General features: G+C 39.4%; 1 protein-coding gene across 1 annotated transcript in view; it reads right to left on the reverse strand.

Annotated features, from left to right (window-relative positions):
* LOC146485674 (eukaryotic translation initiation factor 5B-like) overlaps positions 1–20,197 on the reverse strand; it is a 28,960-nt gene extending 8,763 nt beyond the window's left edge. Inside the window, exons 1-17 of the mRNA XM_085103018.1 lie at positions 19,833–20,197; positions 18,947–19,028; positions 17,536–18,193; positions 16,773–17,065; positions 15,675–15,722; positions 15,371–15,473; positions 15,093–15,254; positions 14,240–14,296; positions 14,038–14,114; positions 13,710–13,770; positions 13,130–13,161; positions 11,770–11,940; positions 10,665–10,772; positions 9,945–10,055; positions 9,480–9,547; positions 1,107–1,248; positions 526–657 (exon numbers count right to left, since the gene is read on the reverse strand). Of these exons, the coding sequence (XP_084959144.1) occupies positions 526–657; positions 1,107–1,248; positions 9,480–9,547; positions 9,945–10,055; positions 10,665–10,772; positions 11,770–11,940; positions 13,130–13,161; positions 13,710–13,770; positions 14,038–14,114; positions 14,240–14,296; positions 15,093–15,254; positions 15,371–15,473; positions 15,675–15,722; positions 16,773–17,065; positions 17,536–18,193; positions 18,947–19,028; positions 19,833–19,873 (2,346 nt within the window). The 5' untranslated portion in view covers positions 19,874–20,197. The remainder of the gene's footprint in view (positions 1–525; positions 658–1,106; positions 1,249–9,479; positions 9,548–9,944; positions 10,056–10,664; positions 10,773–11,769; positions 11,941–13,129; positions 13,162–13,709; positions 13,771–14,037; positions 14,115–14,239; positions 14,297–15,092; positions 15,255–15,370; positions 15,474–15,674; positions 15,723–16,772; positions 17,066–17,535; positions 18,194–18,946; positions 19,029–19,832) is intronic.
* Between the last annotated feature and the right edge of the window lie 2,662 nt (positions 20,198–22,859).

Raw genomic sequence — 22,859 nt, forward strand, 5'->3', positions numbered from 1 at the left:
CTTAGACAAAAATTTCCCGCCTTCGACACCCGTTGCATGCGCAACAAAAAGGTTGCATGTTCTAATTTGCACCGGATGGAGATGCAGGTTTTTCCGCACTTGACACTTTCCCTACTCTTGACAAATAACACGTTTTCTCATTCTTGATTCCCAAGCATGACATCAGAAGCATGTTCTGCCACGCTTGACACTAAATGCATGTTTCCCGGCAATTGGAACTTGATACGAGTCTTCCAGCACTTGGCAATAGTTGCATGGTTTTCCGTACTTGGCACACGTTACATTCCGCGCTTGCCAACGGTTGCATTTTTTTTTTCGCGATTGGCCCTAAACGGTTACATATTTTCCCGCGTTTGCAATGGTTGTGCGTGTTCTCATGCTTCAGTGCTTGGCAAAAATATTTTCCCGCGCTTGGCAATGGTTGCACGCGTTCTCACGCTTGGGAACAGTTACATGTTTTTCCGCGCTTTGAACAAGCTACATGTTTTCTGTGCTTGATACAAGCTGCATGTTAACGAAACTAACCTGTTCGGAAAACTCTTTCAGGACAATCTGCACTCGCTCATCAAACTCTTGCTTGGTGTTTTTCTTTTGTTTCTTCATGGTGTCCACAAAACCTGAATTAGGACCTCGCTTCCACTCAAACAGCCTGTCAACCTACGAACACAACTTCAATAAGAGACAGGCAAAACTTATCATGAACACAACTACAAAGTGATGGCTGTAGCAAGGAAAGGCAAGAAAATCCGACAAATAACAGCCACCAAAATACATGTAGGGCGCAAGGGCTCAATATTTTCAATAACAAATCTGTTTTTGAGAATGATGTATTGTTCAGTGAATCACACAGGCATACTCGGAAAAAGGAAATCTGAGTGCTCCTATTATAATTAGGAGTCGAACCTAAGACCTTCCGATTACTAGTTCGGATGCTCTGCCACTGAGCTACAGGAGACTCGTGGGAGCCAAAGGCATTAAACTAGGTTCATGGGAAAAACATCCTACATACTGCTAGGATTGGGATGTCAATGTGTGGCATATGCGCGATGAAATAAATGTGAAGGAATATTTTATTTTACAAAATTTGAAAAACTTTAAAACTAAACCTTATTCAACGCCACTATAAAAGGTGTCTTTCTTTTCTTCAGGAGGTTGATCGACTCAATGGTCTGTGGCTCCAAGCCGTGCATAATGTCCACCACCAAGATTGCCATGTCACATAGCGACGAGCCTCGGGACCGCAGATTACTGCAAGGAACAACGGCAACATTAAACAATATTTTAAATGATGGTTGTTGAGAAAAGATGGAAGTGAAATAAAATTTATATGAAATATCATGTATTGTGTCACGATAGGAAATTGCCCCCATCCTCAAACTAGGAAAGATTTAGTCATTTCACTTGGAACTGTACAACTACACTCATTTGAAATGCAGAATAGTACACAGCTGTCACAATATGCAACAATAGAGCGTTTGAATAATCAATAGATTGTCCAGTTACTAATAGAACATTATTTACAGTAAATCACACGTAGTTTCAATAGATCGTCCGGTTACTAATAGAACAGTATTTACAGTAAATCACACGTACTTTCAATAGATCGTCCGATTACTAATAGAACAGCTGCTGAACTCAAACAATGTATGTTTCCTTCCTACATTTACGCTTTCAATAGCTAAAAACGAGAACAAAGCTATCTCGGAGAACGCAACAGATGCGCACTTTTACTATTAGATAGGCCTAGAATTTAACCAATGAGATCTTTTGTAAGTTATCTGGTTCACACGAATTTTATTGTTTCCATTGAATACTGTGCCACCTTTGTTTGTTTAAGACAATATATAAGGAGTCCCGAAAGTATTGTAAAACGATTACCTATGAATGTCTACGATTTCCACCATGGATTACCAACAAGCCTGTATTAGCTGTGAAGTATCTGCGAGGTTTACTCTACAATAAAGAAAGTTGCTGTGACCAAGAAAGATCTCTGTCCTTTTGCTGTCTGTTTTCGCCATGGAACGAAGAAACTAGACCTTGTACCTCTGGCAGTTTGTAACGAGTGCCGGCTGCCAAGCTAGTTGCTCTACCGAGTTTCTTCCCCGTTTCCCGCTGTTTTCCGCGCTAGCACAAACCGTTGCTAGTTTTCAGTTCACGCACCGATCTCAAGCAATTCACAAGTAATATTTGCTCGCCCTCGAGTACCAGAAAAGCCGCCAAGAGAAGCCAAACTCTCTGTAGCAAGATAGCCGAAAACCTCTCGTTACATTGGTTCTGGAACATCGGGCGTTTCTTCAGTTCCTACAACGGCTCAGCAGACAACACAACAGCAACAACCGAAGACCTCAGCCACATTTTAAGGTAATCCCTCGGAAAAAACCGCATTTTCCGAGTAGCTATTGTTATCATTCATACATTGTTTGTTTAAGCAAAAAACAAAAAAACAAAAAAAAAATTCACAAAAAAAAAGTATTTAATATTAGCACGCACGAAGCTCTCGCGCCTCGTGTTTATCCACGTAGAGTTATTGAACTTATTTTATTTAAACACGCTCTTCAATGAACTTTGTCTGCCCTCAGACAACGCCGAGTTTTCCCGTTATTTAACTCTGTTTTGAGGATTTCATTGTCCGCACAACATACTAGAAGAGTTTTCAGGCTCTTTGTTGAGAACTTATTCACGAACATCCTCCGAACGAATGAACAAGGGGGGCCGCAAGACTCGTTATAATCTACGGCAAAAATTTCAAGCTCTTTCTTCAAGTTCTGGGAAAAAGAAAAGTAAACATTCAACCAAACACAAAAAGTGTACTTGTCCATCAGAGTATTTTGATCTCGCTACCGGGATCTGTGGTTGTACTTGTCACGTTCACGACAACACGGCACTTTCCTCGCATCAACGCGTATCTCCAAGCATTTTGGACCAACATCCTACTAGTCAATTCGCCACCCAGGCAGGACAAGCCAGTCCTTCGTCAAGTTATCTCGCCACTCAGACAGAACAAACCAGTTCGCCCAGCCATTTCGCCACTCAGGCAGGACAAACCAGTCCTTCTACAAGTCCACTTGCCACCCAGGCAGGACACGTCAGTCCTTCTACAAGTCATTTCGCCATCCCAACAGGACAAGCCAGTCTTTTTACAACTCCATTCGCCACCCAGGCAGGACAAACCAGTCCTTTCCCAAGTTATCTCGTCACCCAGGCAGGACAAGCCAGTCCTTTTACAAGTCAATTCAAAACCCAGGCAGCACAAACCAGCCCTATCCCAAGTTATCTCGCCACTCAAGCAGCACAACTCAGTCCTTCCACAAGTCAATTCGCCACCCAGGCCGGACCACCCAGTCCACCCGCAAGTCCGCTAACTTCTCTGTCAGTACTTTCCGCAAGTAATCCACCTGACCAGTTACCTGAACAAAGTCCACCTCTTGACAGCACGCCCGACCTTACGGATACTAGTGATTCAGAGAGCGAAACAGATAACGAGGACGAAACTACTCCTCTGCTCTCACTTCCTTTACGCAAAACAAAGTCCCTTTCACTTACGGACAAAACCAAACCACAAGACAGTTCAGACAAAGAAGACAAAGAATACATTCGCCCCTGCTCTCGAAATCCTTCAAAAGAGGCTATTTTTCAAGTTTCCACCATGCATTCTGGGGAATATTCAGACCTGCAACGGGAAATGATTAACTTACAACGTCAAATATGTCATCAACTTGAACTGACACAAGCCTCCATGTCAACCCCACATGTGACCGAGTCTACTGTGGTCAAGCCTACCTTATTTCATGGCCGCGAAAACGAGAACATTGATCGCTGGTTACAACGCTTTGCTTTGTATCTTGCTAATTGCAAGATCTCACCAACAAGCGATCAGGCAGCCATTAAACTTGCTCTACACCTTTCTGGTCCTGCTGAAACATTTTACTATAACCTACCCAACACCGTGCAGGCGTCCTATACTCTGTTGAAAGATGCCTTAACTGAGCGCTTCTCTCCTGCCCATCGTCATCTCCGGAATCGACAAGAACTCTCAAAACGCCGCCAAGGACCAAATGAATCCCTAGAAAGTTTTCTCGCTGACTTAAACGAGAAATTTAACTGCCTAGACCTCCGTGACGAAGACAAACTGTGTTATCTTATCCAGGGATTACGCACAGATATCCAAGCAGAAGTCTTAAAGAAAGAACCGAAAACCTACACTGAGGCCGAGGAAGCTGCCAGGCTGATTTATTCTATTCAACAGTCTGTATTTCAGAGGCGCCAAGAAGATATTACACACCTTGTTCACACCGCCAATCATCCTCAACCTACTACACCCCACTCAGTTCCTGTTCCATCTCAAGGAGAAACATCTCTCTTAACAGGGATTCAAAGTCTCCTCAACAAGTCTACGAGTCCAGAACAACACAAACTCGAACTCTTGGCAAAGGAACTCCACCGCCACACATCCCAAAAAGTAGCGGCCCCGAGCTCTTTGGAAACTCAACTTGCAACTTATCAGTCGACACCACAAGCCCGTACAGATGATCTTTTTCATTCTTTACAAGCACAGATTCAACACCTAAATGAGAAACTTTCTGGACATCCGTCTGTCGCAGCTTACCAGTGCACTACACCGAGAGAACCTAGTCATCGAAATAGTGACACAGACGAACTGAGCCGCTTACGCGAAGAAAATCGCCAATTAAAAGCTACTCAACGCGCCTCTCTACCACAGAGACACCAATCGACAGATCTGTCTCGTGTATTCAACGAAATCCGACGCTTACAGTCTCGTATGGACGGCTTCATGCGTGTTTACGCTACCAGAAATTATCAACAACACCCATCAAGAGCGCGCACCCACGATGGCCGGCCCATATGTCATACATGTGGAAAAATAGGTCACGTAAAGGCTGTATGTTTTCAGAGATTTGACACGTCTCCTTCCTATAGACAGCCACAGCATATTCCAAGTGCAAGTCAACATCAAGGAGAGGAACCCCACATCGCTGTCTATGAACAACAACCCGTCTCCGCTGAACTGTCACCCTCTGGTCAAAGCAGCCAGGTAACACAAGCTGATCCAACTTACTCTACAAGGCCAAGCCAAACAATCTCGTCCAGCCCTTCAAACGCGGAAGTGGCGTCGATCAGCACTTTTGAAGCTTCCACCTCGCAACACTCAACGAACAACAAAAGTCTAAGTGCGCACAACATCGAATCGAAGTCTGATCCTGCTACTCTTTCTGAATGCTGTACCCCTTCTGCTCTCCATGCTAACGATGCTACCGCCATGGTCGTAAATGACAAGCAAGAGATAGTCATCCGACTAGAGATTCACACCGACCAAAAGCCGCCCACCTCTCCAGAGCAAGCTCCAATGCACAGTGTGACCCTAGAAAACTCCGAAAAGCATCAGCTGGAACCAACCATTACAGAAATAAACCATCCATTCACAGACCAGACAATCAGGTTATTAGGCGACGCCCAAAGAAATTCTTCTGAACCACGTCGAGGGACGTCCAGTTACAAACAAGAACAAGCCATTAAACCCCAAATAAACGTCCACCCCCAGTCAAAGCAACCGACACAAGAAAGCTTCACAACACGTACAAGACGGCAAAACCTTCCCCTTCCCACAGCAAGCGAAAGTAGACAATCTCATTCACAACCACACTTTCATGCAGGCAGCAACCAACAAAGTAACGCCTTCGTCCGTGGAAACATCCATGGCTGTCCAGTTGATCTCCTTGTTGATACAGGAGCTTGCATCTCCGTCATAAATGCTTCCTTTTTACGAGAGATCCTTTGCGCAGAAGATCCACCCGTCATGGCTCCAAGCACTTATTCGCACGTGGATACAGTCAATGGCGCAAAGCTGTCAACTATTGGCCAGATCCAGGTGCTCTTATCATTAAATGGAAGAAACTTCCCCTGCCAATTTCACGTCATAGAAGACATGAGCCACTACGCTGTCCTTGGTCGAGATTTCCTGTTAGCTCATGACGCTATCATTCACTTTACGAGTGGAACATTAACATTAGACAACGCCTTCCCTGTTGAGTTACCTCTAAACGCAGAAACTTTAAGACCTATGACCAATTTACTAGTTCCCACCAACCTCTCCTACAACCGAGAAAATGATGAGCAATCAACTTCAGTCGTCACTCAGCTTACTGGCCCTAGCCATCGATGTTTTGTCCAAACGTGCAAAAAGGCATCTAGCCTCCTTCTGAAGTTCCTCCATATTCTTTTGCTGATGTCTCCTCATGGTCATGCTACTTGGGCAAACGATACTCTGAGTTTGGCAAAAGATCTCAGCCCACTTACCGCGGAGAATTCGAGTCTACGACCTACAAGCATTTTTAACAAACCCCGTGAACACCTGTCTGTGAGCTCACACTTCATCTTTCGACTCAGTCATGTCCGTCTCAAGAATTTCAGCTCCAACACTGCCGTCACTCCGATAACCGTATGCAACACACTGCTGCAAGAGATCCAAGTTAACCCGCCAGACAGTAACCACAGCAAGCGTTCTATCCACGAACATGCACCAGCCATCCGAGATCACTGACGGAGAAGATGAACTGAACACAAGCCATTAACGATTGTTAAGTATCGATTTACGTAGCCTATAGATTGTTTAATAAGAGTACATCATTTCCAAAAGATATATGTTGATCGAATTGTATCTAACAGAATTCACCCAGTCATTCAAATACCATATTATTGAAGTCAGGTATTTATAAAAAAAAAAAACCATCCAAGCAACTCAGCCATCATGTCTTATAAGTTATTCGTATTGATATTCGTCCAAATAGTGTTATTTTATTCACTTAGAGTTTCCGAAAACCAGGAGGTTTTCAATTAAAGGTGGGGGGTGTCACGATAGGAAATTGCCCCCATCCTCAAACTAGGAAAGATTTAGTCATTTCACTTGGAACTGTACAACTACACTCATTTGAAATGCAGAATAGTACACAGCTGTCACAATATGCAACAATAGAGCGTTTGAATAATCAATAGATTGTCCAGTTACTAATAGAACATTATTTACAGTAAATCACACGTAGTTTCAATAGATCGTCCGGTTACTAATAGAACAGTATTTACAGTAAATCACACGTACTTTCAATAGATCGTCCGATTACTAATAGAACAGCTGCTGAACTCAAACAATGTATGTTTCCTTCCTACATTTACGCTTTCAATAGCTAAAAACGAGAACAAAGCTATCTCGGAGAACGCAACAGATGCGCACTTTTACTATTAGATAGGCCTAGAATTTAACCAATGAGATCTTTTGTAAGTTATCTGGTTCACACGAATTTTATTGTTTCCATTGAATACTGTGCCACCTTTGTTTGTTTAAGACAATATATAAGGAGTCCCGAAAGTATTGTAAAACGATTACCTATGAATGTCTACGATTTCCACCATGGATTACCAACAAGCCTGTATTAGCTGTGAAGTATCTGCGAGGTTTACTCTACAATAAAGAAAGTTGCTGTGACCAAGAAAGATCTCTGTCCTTTTGCTGTCTGTTTTCGCCATGGAACGAAGAAACTAGACCTTGTACCTCTGGCAGTTTGTAACGAGTGCCGGCTGCCAAGCTAGTTGCTCTACCGAGTTTCTTCCCCGTTTCCCGCTGTTTTCCGCGCTAGCACAAACCGTTGCTAGTTTTCAGTTCACGCACCGATCTCAAGCAATTCACAAGTAATATTTGCTCGCCCTCGAGTACCAGAAAAGCCGCCAAGAGAAGCCAAACTCTCTGTAGCAAGATAGCCGAAAACCTCTCGTTACAATTGAGTGAACTGCGGATGGAAGGTCTACATAATAGAGATGTTTAGAATTACATACACGGGAAACGGCAGAAATGACGAAAACGTACGCAAATCTGACGTTTGCCGTTTGCCGTAGAGGCGAATCTAAATCTGTCTTACAGATGAAAGATGACTGCAGTTATCTCCGCAACTTTTAAGTTGCTTTTTAAGTAACTGTTGAAAACAGTTGTGAAAAGAAAGTCTGAAAAAATGCAGGCTTGAATGAGACTCGAACCTATTGCCCCACTGATACCAACTGAGCTATCAAATCAACTGGGAGCTGGTCATTTTGTGAGTTCATAGCGTACCAGTGATAGATGAAGTGAAATAAAAGTAACGAAGGGCGCTTCGTTTGCAGTAAAACCTCTGATTATGGACAAGATTTCCGTTTTTATCACAAAACGAAGCGAAAGCATTGGATACAACTTTGGAGCAACGTTTCCTGAAGGAATTCAAGGCCACACGCAAAAACTCCGGTGAATCTGAGCTATAAAACGATAAAAAAGCGACCTGAAAAGTCATTTGAGTCGGTTAGGCTCTGAGCCTTCAAATATATTAAACGTGAACTACAGATCAAAGATCTCGAATAAATAAAAGACCACTGTAGTTAAGCACCCAACTTAAGGACGGTGCCTACTAATAGCGAAGTATTTTTGAACAGTTTATCACTATACGGGAAAAGCAGATCTTGGCAGCGGCTATTGAAATCCAAAAAGAAAAAAGAAAAGGTAACCACACAATTTTTAGAGATCACTAAGCAACAATTATACTAAAAAGCAGCAAAATACAAAACAATGTATGACGCTTTTTTCCAAATTGAAGCTTTATTATCTCTGAAAAATGCACGGTTACCCGCAATTTTCTTTTTGGATATCAGAATCACTTGCTAAGTTCTGCTTTCTCCGCATAGTTTTAAAGCGCGCAAAAATATCCCTGTAATAGTAGGCACCACCCATAGGAAACCCGAGTATCTCCAGATCCGCAGAACGTATGCGCAGTAACAATAGTAGGCACCGTCCTTAACCCTCTCACTCCCAAGAGTGCCATATGGCACAACAAGTCATTATGTGCCCAATATTGGGTCAATTTGTATCAAATTTGGGCACCAAACAGATCTTGGAGAGATCTGCACAATGGAAGCACAAAATCTTACCCCCCTCCTACATAAGGTAGGATTAACCACCCCTCCATTTTTTGCAACTTTTTCCTCTTACACTTTTAAGACCAAGTCACCATTTGACAAGAAACTATGTGCTGAGATCTGCAAATTAAGCTATAGTTTAGGGCTATACCCAGTGTATACGAGAAGTGAGATGTATTTTAAGGTTTATATTTTCTCGTTTTAAACACTTTTCATTCTCTTCTGTTACTTCCTTTGTCTTAGCTGGAATGATTTATACAATGCCCCAGATAAAACCTTTTAATTGGTGTATTACAGTTGGTGTAGGGGTTCACAGTTGCCGTTTTACAAAAATATGACATTTCCCATGGGAGTGAAAGGGTTAAGCAGTTGTGAAAAGAAAGCCTAGAGAAGAAATTCAGGCTTGAAACGGATTTGAACCCATGACCGGGGATTATCAAAGATGAGTTCGCATAGCTCAGTTGGTAGAACACTGCACCCGTCTACAAGGGTCATGGCCATTGATTGCCTAATTACACTCTTTAACTTACCTGAAAGATTCGTGTCCAGGTGTGTCAATAATAAGAAGACCTGGCAGCTTGATGTCAAAATCTTGGAACTGAAAAGAGGTACATGTACATGTACAATAACACAATACAAGTTTAAGCAACGAAAGTGGCCACGACAGGGCATTTGATTAGGGTGCTAGAACGCGGTTTTAGAACCATTTTGCCAACAAGAGTATCTAGCACAAAACAAGTGAACTTTTTTGGCAAAGATGATTTATTTTGGTAAAATGTTGGAAAACGAAAAATTTCACAGAAAAAAAATTCTCAGCAGCTTTCATTTAAATGGTGACACTATTTGCAGGCCTGCGGCGGTTCACCCCCAGAAGACGGCTTCTAATGAAACCACGTATTGGGGCTAAAAGTGTCAAATCTTCACAACGAAACGTATGATTGACCCTGTGGATTGAACTTTTTAATCAAAACAGCAAAATGGCATTTAAAACTCACATCCTTGACCATCTTGGTCTGTTCTCTTATGGCATCAACAGGAACCATGGTTGCGCCGATCTGTTGAGTAATGCCGCCAGCTTCTCCATCTTGAACGTTAGTGTGACGTATCTATAACATCAAAAAATTGGGAACAATATTTAAGTCAAAATGGTAGTAGCAGGGCACCTTGTTTTCTGTAACAACGTTGGAAATCGGCTCATGAATACGTGGGAATATTTAATAAGCCCCTTTCCTCTTTAAAGATCCCACTTTTTATTATTTGCAGGAACGTACAAGTTACAATTACATCCAAAACACAAAAGAAGAAAGTATTGAAGATGTGGTGACGATGATAAGTAAGCCAAAAGAAAACTATGAAGTTTACGTACCACGTTCTTGTCTCCAGGTAATGTTATGGTATTGGATACTAGAAGATACTATATATGTTACCTTCTATCAACACCCTTAAACAGGCTAGGTCACGGTATTTTGGGCAATTGTGCGCATTTTCAACAATTACAAGCTCCAAATGTGAAAATGGCGATGCAAGGTTCTTATATTAATATTATTAAGTGACATATCGCCTTTAGTAGAGAAAATACAGTATTAAGCGGTCTAAACATCTACCTTTGTTATATTGCATCAGTGTAGCTTATCAGCACTGATGGTTATACACTGTATATGCAGCTTGAGTGTGGTGTATGTTATGAAGAGTTGCTGTACTTCAAAACTGTTTACCTTGTCTAAAATCTTTGTTTTTCCAGTATCCACATGACCCAGCACACAGATGACTGGAGATCGCAAATTGTCTGTAGATCGATTGGCTTCTGCTCTCACACGTCTTTTCTGAAAGATGAAAAGGATGGGTTTAAGTGTATATGACAGAATTTTTTTATTTGCTTGAACAAATGTGACTGTTATTGTCGTATGAAATCGAAAAAAAATTCCTTATGAATTTTTCTTCCTCGCATTTGAGGCAAATAAATGTGTCAAATTTCACTTCAGGTTGGGTAGAATACCACACAATATGGCAGACTGGACATGGTAGACGTCAATACAGGAACGCTTAGTCTAGAGGTTTCTCAATTTCAATTCCTCAGTTGTTTCAAGTACAGTCCACTCTCTCATAGCGACCACTTCTCGTAAGCGACCACCTCCCGTAAGCGACCACTTCATAAACAACCGTTTTGTTTCTCAGTTAAATACTGTTTCAAGAGCTCTCTCATAAGCGACCACCACTTAAATTTCTTAAGGGACCGGGACCACTTTTTAGGCCAGAAATTACACATATTCTTTTGTTTTCTGTTTCCGGTAAGCGACCATCCAACATAATCACGTATGATCGCTTGTAAATCATTACTCAGAGGTGACAAAAGTTCAATTTTGATGACCCTTCCCCGGATTGCTGACAGATAACGACAGTTTATAGACAGAGAAGATGGCTATAATTAGATCTGTAGGTAAACGGGAATTGTTACAGTGACTTGTTCCAAAATGAACCATGAACCATGTTATACAAAGTTTCATCAGAAGAATGAATAGATGTGAAAAAATCAAATAAATTAGTTTCTATTTGCCTAATTTTAGCTGCTAAGGTAACATTTTATGTAATTAATTAATCAATCCAGTATTAGGCTTAGTTTGTTGATCTTTCCCGTAAGCGACCACCTCCCGTAAGCGACCACTTTGTCGTGCACCAAGGGTGGTCGCTTACAAGAGAGTTGACTGTATTCAACAAATCCCAGTCCCAGTTTTTTTCCTCTGCACAACTAAAAGACAACTCCCATTTCATTACACTAAATCCTTGTTTCTATAATAATTTTTGGTAAACAACCAGTTTTACATGTATTCTCTCTTGCACTGTTTCTGTTTTGCTGTCATCTTCTTCAGATTCCTCATCACTCTCACTTTCATCTTCCTCATCATCTGATTCACTTTCCTCCTCGCTGTCCTCACTCTCCTCCGACTCTTCCTCACTTTCTGCAGCTGTTTCTGCTGGTTCTTTGACTTCCACCTTAAAAGAGAGCATTTAACCCTTTAAGCCCCAGTGTCAAAATGGATATTCTCCTGACTATTCTCAACACATTTCTTATGGAACAAGTTGGGAGAATTTGTTTGAACATCAAGGCATTTTTTCATTGATGCTCATTTTCTTTATTCTCCTGACCTAAATGTTTGACCAAGCAGTGATAATTATTGTAAGGAAAAATTACATTCCGGTCACTAAAGGATCGATCAATGTAATAAAAAAACAAGCTATGGCAGAGGAACATCTTCTCAAGAGCTTGCATTGAATAGACCCTTCTCCAAAATGGCGGCCGAAAATTCAAATAAGTAAAAATTAAAAACATATACCAGCACTGGAAAGAGCATTTTCACTTTAGTAACCCTGCAAAGTTTCAGCATATCAGGTGTAATATTAGTTGAGAAAATCTAAGTTGAAAAATGAAAAATTTACAGACGTTTGTATGTCTGGGGGTATGACGTTTACCCCCAGTCATACAAAAGTCTGTAAATTTGTCAAATTTCATCTTATATTTCCGAAGCTGATATAACACCTAACATGCTGAAACTTTGTAAAGGTGCTCTTTCCAGTGCTGGTATCAGTTTTTCATTTAGTTTTAACTCATTCGAATCTGTTGCTGCCATTTTGGAGAAGGGTCAAGATATTGGCCATGCTTAAGAGCTGCGAAAAAATTCAAAATCCAAAAATTCTGGTGACCTCTACATTTTTAATAACAGAGATTTCAAAACAAAGGTTGCTGAGACAAATCAGTTTCGATTTGATAGGCTGACATTTTGCGATACTACTAACAGTAATAATTACTGTGAAGGAGCAGAACTGATGACAATAGTAAGAGATCAAACTGTTCAAAGATCATGAGAGAGCTGTAATAAAATATACCAACACATTTACTCTAATTTTGCACACAATGCCATACATTGACATTCAAATCCTAGCAGTATGGAGGATGTTTGTCCCATGAACCTAGTTTAATGGCCTTAGCTCCCACAAGTCTCCTGTAGCTCAGTGGTAGAGCATCCGAACTAGTAATCAGAAGGTCTTGAGTTTGACTCCTGATAGGAGCACTCAGATTTTCTTTTTCTGGCTATGCCTGTGTCACAGCACTGAATTAATGATACATCATATTCAATAAATAACAAGTTCCACAAAACATGAATTCAGGGAAAGTTTCATTTACCTTCACAGAATCTGGTGTCTTGGTCTCCGAAACTGCAATGACAGAATACAATTTGTTTATTGAGGAATTACAGCCCACAAATAAAAAAAAAAGAAAAGAAAAAGTACAGTACAGTTAAAATGCATTGATCTTGTTTACTAGAGTTTTAACTGTATTTGTTAACCCAAGTTCAATAGTAGCCTGGAATCAATTACCTGTAACTATGGATGCTTTTCCTTTCGCTAATGGTATAATGCCCACTATAACATCCATGATTAAGCTATTATGATATTGAATATTGTACTGTATATAAATCTTGTGATCAGCAATTTTAAATTGTAGATACCTATTTTAAGATTTGATATGTAAATAATTTTCTCTTTTACAAACAATTATTATTTATTTATTTACTTATTTATTACTTATTTATCTATTTATTAATTTTTATCTCCTAGTGTAGTGTACACTGTTTCAGGAGTATCCCTATTAAAGCATTATTTAGCATTTACAATGTTATTTCCGTGTAGAACAAAAATCTGAGTAGTAATATTTTGTCCTTTCAGGAGGAAGTGCTGACAAACATGAATCCCAGACAACATACCTTTAATATCTGCTTTATCCTCACTTTCTTCATCAGTATCAGCATCCCAGGAATCCTTGACCTACGAAGAAGAAAATCTAATCGTAAAACTTGTCGACATAGTTGGTTTTTATTTCATAACTGCAACATCTTCCTATCATTCCAGGATTTGAGCTGGAATAAGAAATTGCATGATCATGCTAATATGATCATTTGTCCCCTAATGTTCTAAAACCGACTTGTATGTATATGACCCTGTTATGAGATCAATGGCATCTTAATATTGTGATGTACTAAAATGTCATCCAGTTTATAATTTATAAAATAGTGCTCTTATTCTTTACAGTACCTCGTCTTGATCTTCTCCTTCCTCTTCTTTCTCCAAATCCTGTCCATCATCTCCAGCTTCACCAATTTCTTGCTGATCTGTAAGCACAAAAGTAACAACTTAAAATTTACAAAAACACATAATTATGTTCTTCCTTATGACTGCTCACTTTATTCCAGAGAAAATTTGCATCAAGATTTAGACATTATTTTTCTGAAATTACCATCAGATTTCTTGCCGTCATCTGCTTCGGCAGTTGGTTCCTCAATGGCTGTTTCTGCTGTATAACAAATTTTAGGTGAAGACAAATGTTAATTGGCACTGTAATGTCATATAAAATTATTTAACAAAATTATTCCACGAGCATGCATTAAATACAAGATAATAGAAAGCCAACAAGGCGCGCAGTGCCAAGTTGGCTATAATCGTCTCATAAATGTATCCTACAAGCATGAGTGGAATAATTCTTTAATCAAAAACAAGCAAGAAATGTTGCTAGATTTTGCTGATTTTGGCAAATGCAAGAACAACCAGAAGACAATGTTAAGGTCGCTATTTCATGGGCATTATGGTATAATGGCTCATATACCATGACTGCTAAGCCAATAAAAACGTTGGAACTGCATTATACAATGATCCAGTTTTTAATAACACAATTTAAATACTCCACCTTCAGGACAGGTGGGACATGGGCTCTCTTTTTTTTTACCCTATAAAACATGCATTATAAATATGCCGTTTGGAGTCTGCCAAAATTGGGTAAAATTCATTGGACAGATTCTTGTCATTGACAGTTTCAGAACAATTTTTATCCAAATAAATCTTTACCTATTGTTTCATTGTTAATGGCAGGTGCAATAGCAAGAAGCAAATCATTAACTACAGTTGTATCCGTTCTCATCTCAACTGTCATCATCTTAATTAATCTGACTTTTAACTGCGTTATGCTGTGGACATAATGCATGAACCTTTATCAATAGTTCCTTTCAGTGGATTGGATCAATTTTCGTAAGTCCAATTTCAAAAATACATGTATGTTGAAAATGAACCATTTAAATTATATAAGTTCTTCTTACTTTGATCTTCAGTTGATTCTTCAGTTTTTTCTGCCTCTTGCTGGACTGGTGGTTGTTGTTGCTGCTGCTGTTGTTGTTTCTTAGGTTTTTTGGTGCCATACCGGACAGGTCTTCTTACTCCATCCTGCTGTTGTTGATTGAGGGCAGGAATTTCAATCAGCCCTAGAGTAAAGAAAATGAAAACAACAAACAAACAAACCATAGTTCATTCAATTATCATTACTCAAACTTAATTCCAAATCAAATCTTGGCCTCAAAATCATGACAATCCTGTATACCTTGCTCTTTCATGGAATCCAACATGGCCTGAGCTTTTGCTTGCTGTTCCTTTTGAGCCTTGGTAAGAAATGTTCCTTCTTTCTTCTTTCTAGCAATCCTTTCCTGAAATATAAAAGCCTCCTTCAGTTACCAAGTTAAGGGCTATTTCCATGACACTGAGGGCTTCTTTCATGTAGTAACTGTGCAAATATGGCAAGGAGCAACGTATTAACCCCAAGCCCCAATCAATAAATAAATTAAAGTGGTTTCACTGTGTTACATGTAAGAAAAAAAGGATTGAGGTGAACATCAACATACACATACCTTTTCCTTCTGTTTTTTCCTCTCTTTTCTTTCTTGCTCAAGTCTCAACTGAAAAAAAAATGTTCAAGACTCGCAATTAGAATAATTAAATTTACATAGGTCAGGGTAAAACTTGAATGTCATAACTACTGCAGTGTTCCAGATTGCTTTCAATGTCAGGGAGTCAAAGTGCAGTTCCAGAAAAAATCCATACCCACTCCACGGAAGGTAATTGGAAATTCCCAGGGGGAATAGAGTTTTAAAAGTCAAAGTTTTAGAAGCAAAGTATTAAGCTAAACTGGAATTTCCTGGGGGGACAGGAGGTGCAAAACAAAAACCTTCCGTGGGGGAGTATGGATATTTTCTGGAACTGCATAATCTCAAATTTCAAGGGATCAATAGATGAGTGTCTCTCAAAATCTTCTTAAGTTTACCATCTAACGAGCCAGGTCGGGGACCCAGATTTGTTTCACGTAAACTTTGACTTGGGAACCCTCTATTATCTGGAATAATGCTACAAGCTATAATGTTCCATGCAGAAAAAATCCTTTGCTTCACACCTGAAATGCTCATTCTAGAGCACACAAGCACACAGGATTACAAGCCAAGGGGCCAAGCAAACTTGTCAGCAAAAATTAACTTCAGTTTAAGTAGCATGGAATGAACAGGAGTATTACATAACAACATCTTAGTCCACTGCAGGGTAGTCCCCAGCTCCCACTCCACCCAGATTTTGGTTCACCAGAAGCTATCATTAACTACTTCTCACTCTGAAACCTTTTTTTATGTCAAGTTTTATGCAAACATGTTGCTAAATAATACTGCCATCTTATGTGGACCTCAGCTTTGTCCCAGCTTTGTATGAACCAAGAAACAACTTGACTGGTCAATATTTCTAAAACTGCACAAGACACTGGATCAAAAACAATAACAATGTATAAAATAACATTGTGGTTTAAAGATTTTTTTGGCTTAAACGTTTTCAAATCAGTGTAATTTTATTTCCCTTTGTGCAGTATTCATTACCATTATCCAAGACAAAGGGAAACAGAAGTCAAACTGGTTTGACATTTTTAAACCAAAACATTTTTGAACCACAACATATATAAAGGCAAATACCTTCTCTAATCTCTTGTTCTCAGCCTCCTCTAAAGCTCTTAGTTTTTCTTCTTCTTCCTGTTTCCTCCTTTCCTCCTCTAGTCTCAGCTGCTCCAATCGCTGTTGCATCTCTTTCACCATGGCTTTGTTGGGCTTCTTTGTTTTCTTCTCTTCCTTCTCTCCCTTCTTCTTCTTTTTCTTTTTCTTCTTGTCCTTATCCTCACCATCTTCCCCACCCTCCCCACCCTCCTGCTCTTCGCCTTTGTCATCGAGGTTGTCTGCAGCAGCCGGCTTGTCAGTATCTGGTACATCTCCTTGAGAGTAAAAAAAAATGCATAGGTATTTGCCCTTTAATCCCCAACAGTGATCAACTGTAGCAAAACTGTAGCACATGTTGGTATGGAATGAGAGGGGTGACGGTACTTCTCATCCCTTCCTTAACTTGGTGGGTTCCTACTTTGCACTCTTTTTCTGTTGTAGAAAAATTAGGCACTGTTGCACATTTTACTCACATGCATTCCTCTCATTTCCTTTCCTGCCCTCTAACAAATACGATTTCACATTTTCAAGGATTGTGCTGTTCCAGAAAATATCCATACCCCCTCCCCCCCACCCCCAAAGATGATAGCTGAAAATTCCGAAGGGGAGGGGGAATAATACGCTGAAATTTCTGAGGGGTTGGGGGGTAGCCACATGAAGAATTTTCAGCAGGGTAAGGAAATTCACAGAAGTGAGGCACAAAGTAAACTTGTTATGCTTACATGATTTTGAATTAGATTTTTACCTGACTGGTTTGATGCTGCACCACTCTCACTCTCTTTACCAACAGATGATTCTGTTTCAACTTTGCCCTCTTCTGCCTTATCGTCCACACTGGCTTCAGCTTTGCCCTCATCCTTTTTGCCTTTGGCTTTTGCCTTGGCTCTCTCAGCCTCTTTTTTCTTTTTCTCTCTCTCCTTCTTTTCCGCTCGTTTCTGTGCAGCTGTTTTTATAATCCCTGTATCATCAGGTTCGGCTTCACTCTCAACTTTCTTCCCCGCACTGTCTGCTTTCTTTGCAGGTTTTACACTTTCATCCTCACCAGAATCTTCATCAAAATCAAAATCTTTCTTGTCCTTCTTTTTCTTTTTGGATTTTTTACCAGCTGGTGCAACAGTTTCATCAACAATTCCATTACCATTTGCTTCTAAATTTGCAGTCCATCCATTTTCTTTATCACCATCATCATCATCACCATCATCATCAGCTTTAGTTCTTTTACTTTCAACACTTTCTGTAGTTTCTGTCACAGTTTCAGCTTGTTTCTTTTTCTTTTGTTTTTTGTTTTTCTGTGAGCTTGTTACTGTGTCCATCGAGTCATCATCGCCTTCATCTTCAGCTGGCCCATCATCTTCAATATCAAGACCCTGAAATCTTCCACTGGCTGGTTTCTTTTCCTGTGCCTAGAACACAAGGAAGAGTAAAGAATATTTCTAATCCTAACACCAAGAAAAGACAGTCCCTACTAAGTACATGTATATATTCATCACTTAAATTCCAAATAGTAAAACGATCCAAAACTGAAATTCAAACACAACTCCTTCTTGACAATGTGCCATCGAAACCTTCAAAAGCAATAATTGTTTTGCTGTCCCTTTGTTAGTCTCAACAAAGGGACATTTTGGTGTGAACATTATGGCACATCATATGATTTATTTAATATGTTCTGCCCTGAAAAAGTGTATTTAGATTTTAGCAGTCTGAAAAAGGATAGGGAAAATAAGGTTTTTTATATTATCTTCGGCATAAAACAGCATTTGGTTTCCTGCTCCAGGAAATACCCCAACCAACAAACATATACAGGCGTAAGGAGCGTCCCTCTTGCATGGAGGCTACATGTACATGTTGCAGGTTAAAACGAATCCAGGTTAAAATGATTTCAACCTAGGTTGATTTGTATTTTTTTTTTGTTAAGGTTGGGTAATTTACATCTAAAACAAAGGAAAATACAAATCAACCTAGGTTGAAATCATTTTAACCTGGGATTCATTTTAACCTACAACATACATACATGAATACACATACATTATATGGAAGGATGCCTGGCAGATAAAATAGCGCAGTTCTTCTGCATTTTGTCATCTCCTGTGGTTTATAAAATTGTTGTTCTTATGAATAAAGACCTTTAAAGGTAAAACAAATATTATTATTGTCACCTTGGTTTCACTTGCAGCATTTTCTTTTTTGTCCGGTTCATCATCCTTCAGTGATTCAAGATCATTTAACACATCATCCTCCCTAGAAACATTTCCAAAAAAGATACAACTCTTTGTACATGTAACTGTGTCTTTAGGTACATATGATGTGGTTCAACAATGTTTTGGGTTTAAAAATTTTCAAACTAGTTGATTTGTATTGCCCTTTCATTTGCCTCAGATTATGGTAATGAATACCACAGAAAGAAAAATAAAAATAAGCTGGTTTGAAAAAACTTTAAACCAAACAAAAATAATTAAACCACAACACATACATATCCTAGGAAAAGGATGGGGGGGGGGGGGGGGACTCAAACTGGGAGGTCGTCACATTCCTCTACAAGCTAATTAAGGATTTCAGATTCCTCAGAATCTTCACAGAGTGTCATAACGATATTTACATCCTCCGTTATGGTTTGAGGAAACCAATGAGCAAGAGAATGGGGAAGAGAGAACAGGCATTCACTTCAATCGCTTTAATTGGGAAATGCCGTTCCATTTTTCACCGGTTGGTATGGGCGGTCTCTGACTGGTCAGTGTCATTTAATGGAAAGCACCTAAGCTAAGGAGACAGGGGAGAGCGGACAAAAGTTTTTCCACCTTCTCTCCAGTCTCCTTACTTTATTGCAATTTAACAGCTCACATTGCAAAGCCAAGGACAGGATAACGTGTCCCTGGATTCAATAGTTAAGCCAAACATCTAAGTCTTGTATTCACATTTGGGCAAATAACCCAACAGACCAGTTATCCGCCAAGACTTGTTATCCGTTTCTAGTGTGAACATAGCCAATGATGTACGTGTGACACGTGACAATAATCAGAAACATGTTCAAAAGGCCAAACTCACCAGTCCACATCTTTCTTCTTGCCTTTCTTTGGTTTTCCCATCCTGTCTCCTCGTTTGGTTCACTGAACGATTTTGAAAATCTTTTGGTTATGTTGATCGCATGTGAACAATACCCGTCCGGAACCTCTGTTCAAAGATGGTGGCTCGCCGCTTTCGCTTCCTCTCACTCGATTTTCTTCTGTTTTCTGCCGTCTCTTCAAACTTTCTAGAAGATAAAGTCATCTAGGAAACCACAACCGAGCTTCTACGCGGTAAATCCCTAAAAAGGTGTCGAATAACTTATGAAACTATACAAGGTTTTCTAATAGATCGGGTACAATCGAACTGAAAAAGTATTGCATGTGTCTGTAAAATTTCTCGTCATTTTCCAATCTCGTACCCAGAGTCCTCAGGCTTTTTGGTCAGCGGGGCGGCGCCAGGAGAGACTCTGGGATAATGGAAAAATTTAATTTTTTCGATTGGTCGTCTGCATAACAATGGAAGACCGACAGGAAGTCCGTTGGTCATTTGCGGAAGTTAACCAAACCGGAAACCCCCCAACCAACTTCCTTGTCTTGGAGGGAGATTTGAAATGTCAAACTCGCTGTTTTGTAATTTTTATGTGTGTGTCACGGTTATTTTATGTTATTTTTTTCATACCAAAAATAAGAAGGACTCCAATTCAAAGACGGGTTTTGAATTATGTCAGTGAAACGGCAATTTCTAGCCGACTAAACAAGTAGCCGTTTTATCGTAGGAAGTTTGCCACTACTGTCATACGACGGCAAAATGACACGGCCAAATGCGAGCAGTTTAAACTGATTACTGTCGCTGTTGAAAAAAATTATTTTCGGAAAATATCATTATATCAGTCAGTTTGGGAGAAAAAGCGGTAGGAGAACGAATCGGTGAAGCCGTTCGCAAGTATGGAAACATTAAACGTATTAGAGAGGACATTGGTGTCGTCAACTAAATATTTCGAACATGTTATTTACTAGTGAAGGTTATCATGGAAAAATAGAGAAGTTCCTCAACATCTATAAACCTTGTCGTGGATAAAAATTTGGGGATGACTGATCTGGTGTGGAGTGGAGTCCATCTCAGGTTGCCGTTTCGATTAATTCCCTTTCGGTTTTGCCGCCACAAGGGAAACGCTGAAGACATCTCTACGATGATCAAACACCGCACACGAGAGCAAAGGTTTCACTTTTGTCAGTCACGGCCCTTGGCCAGCTTGCCAAAGAAAAATAATTCAGAAAAAATTGCCCCTTTGAGGCGGAGGTAATGGTGTGTTGAACATTTTTCTTAAATTTTGAGATTTTGTTTTGAGAATTTTCGCAGATTTTGTTCTAACTGTTCCATATTCCATGCGAAATAAGAGCAATTAGTTATTTGTCCTAAAAAGTGTAAAGGGCCGTGGTGTTAAGTTACCTTCAGATGAAAGTTTAATCTCAAATGTAATAGTACATACAGATTTAAAGATTACTTTTACAGTATAGGGGCAGTTGAGAATAAAGACTTGTTGTTTGTTACTTACTACCATCTTCTCTGCAAGAAAGTCAACACACTGTGACAGTGAAGAGCCACCCAACTTGACAAGTCAAAAAACAGGTGTAGATAATACTGAAGCCTGAAGCTGGACTTCGACTGGGAAATGCAGAAGTACCTTAAAATCTTTGCATTTATTTATTTCCCACATGTACACAGACAAACAATGAAAAGAAAAAAACTCAAGTAGTGGAGTGGAGGCTCAATAAAAGAAATCAATACGAGGCATATGAACATTAAGCCTCCTCAATCTTAAAATATACAAAAGTTATAACATAATATATTGCTTGGAGTTTTTATATAACTCAACAAATAATGTACACTGAGTTTAAAATAAAGATGGCAAAAATTTGAAGGTTATAATGATAGTTTAACTGTACTCTGTTAATGTGCTGTACATTAATATATGTAAGTAAAAATAATCTAACCTTTTTTAAATATTATTTTTCCCTTCATCTGAAAAAACATGCAAATACTCCATTGACGAAGTATGAGACAAGAAAAGTGTGGGTTCCCTTGCAGACAAATATTCCTGTCGAGAGGCCAAAGCAATATTATGCTGTTGCAAAGTGTGAAATCATGTCTAAAGTACCATTTGATGTTAAAAAAAAATAGATGAGCGGTGGTGTGACTTTCTGTGGTATATATTATAAGGAAGAACACCAAGTCTTCCCTTGAAGGGTTCAATTGGGACGCTATTATTGAGGAGATACAGGAGAAGGCCCCTGCTCGATTTCATTCTACTGCTTGAGTGTACCTACATAAACATGGAAGCCAAGTATCCCAAGTTTGTGTGGCATATGACCTGTAGATAATGCTTGCACAGCCTTGTGCAGAATTAAGTGACCACTTTCATCATAATTATACCCTTATCAAACACTCCACTTGTAATTTGGCAAATTTACTAACATAATTATTTTGGCAGTGGATGGATTTTACTGAATAATTTGGTGAAAACAACCCCTTCTATCATTTCTTCATGTAATATTCATTCATGTACTTATTATTGCTAGTAAATATTAGCAAGAAATTTGTGGTAGCCAGCAGGTTTTAGCATAAAAATTATACTTCTTAGTGAATCATATCGTTTATTGTTATTTTGCACTGATAACCAAACAAAAGAAAAAAATTTCAGACACTACAATACTAGCTTGCAAAAAAACTACATTCAATATCTACTAAAGCATGACAAGTCTATAAAGTATATATGTTGAACATTCCAAGGATTACAATGGGTCTTTTACTCCCTTCCCCTTTACTGTTGGGGGTAACTAATAAAATTATGTGTAACCATTATCTCATCAAGTATATAGAATTTTTTAAGTATAATTTGTTGACAAAACTGTTAATTATAGAGTGATACAGTCAACGCTTGTTAGACCCCCTCCCCCCCCCCCCCCACCAAAAAAGAAAAATAATAAATTACTATTCAACTGATATTTTATGGGTTAAAGAAACATCACTAGCCTTATTGTTTATTCTGTTAACAAGCTTAAAAGA

This window comes from Pavona decussata, unplaced genomic scaffold (assembly GCF_977016875.1).
Source record: "Pavona decussata unplaced genomic scaffold, jaPavDecu1.1 SCAFFOLD_25, whole genome shotgun sequence".
NCBI classification, from domain to species: domain Eukaryota; kingdom Metazoa; phylum Cnidaria; class Anthozoa; order Scleractinia; family Agariciidae; genus Pavona; species Pavona decussata.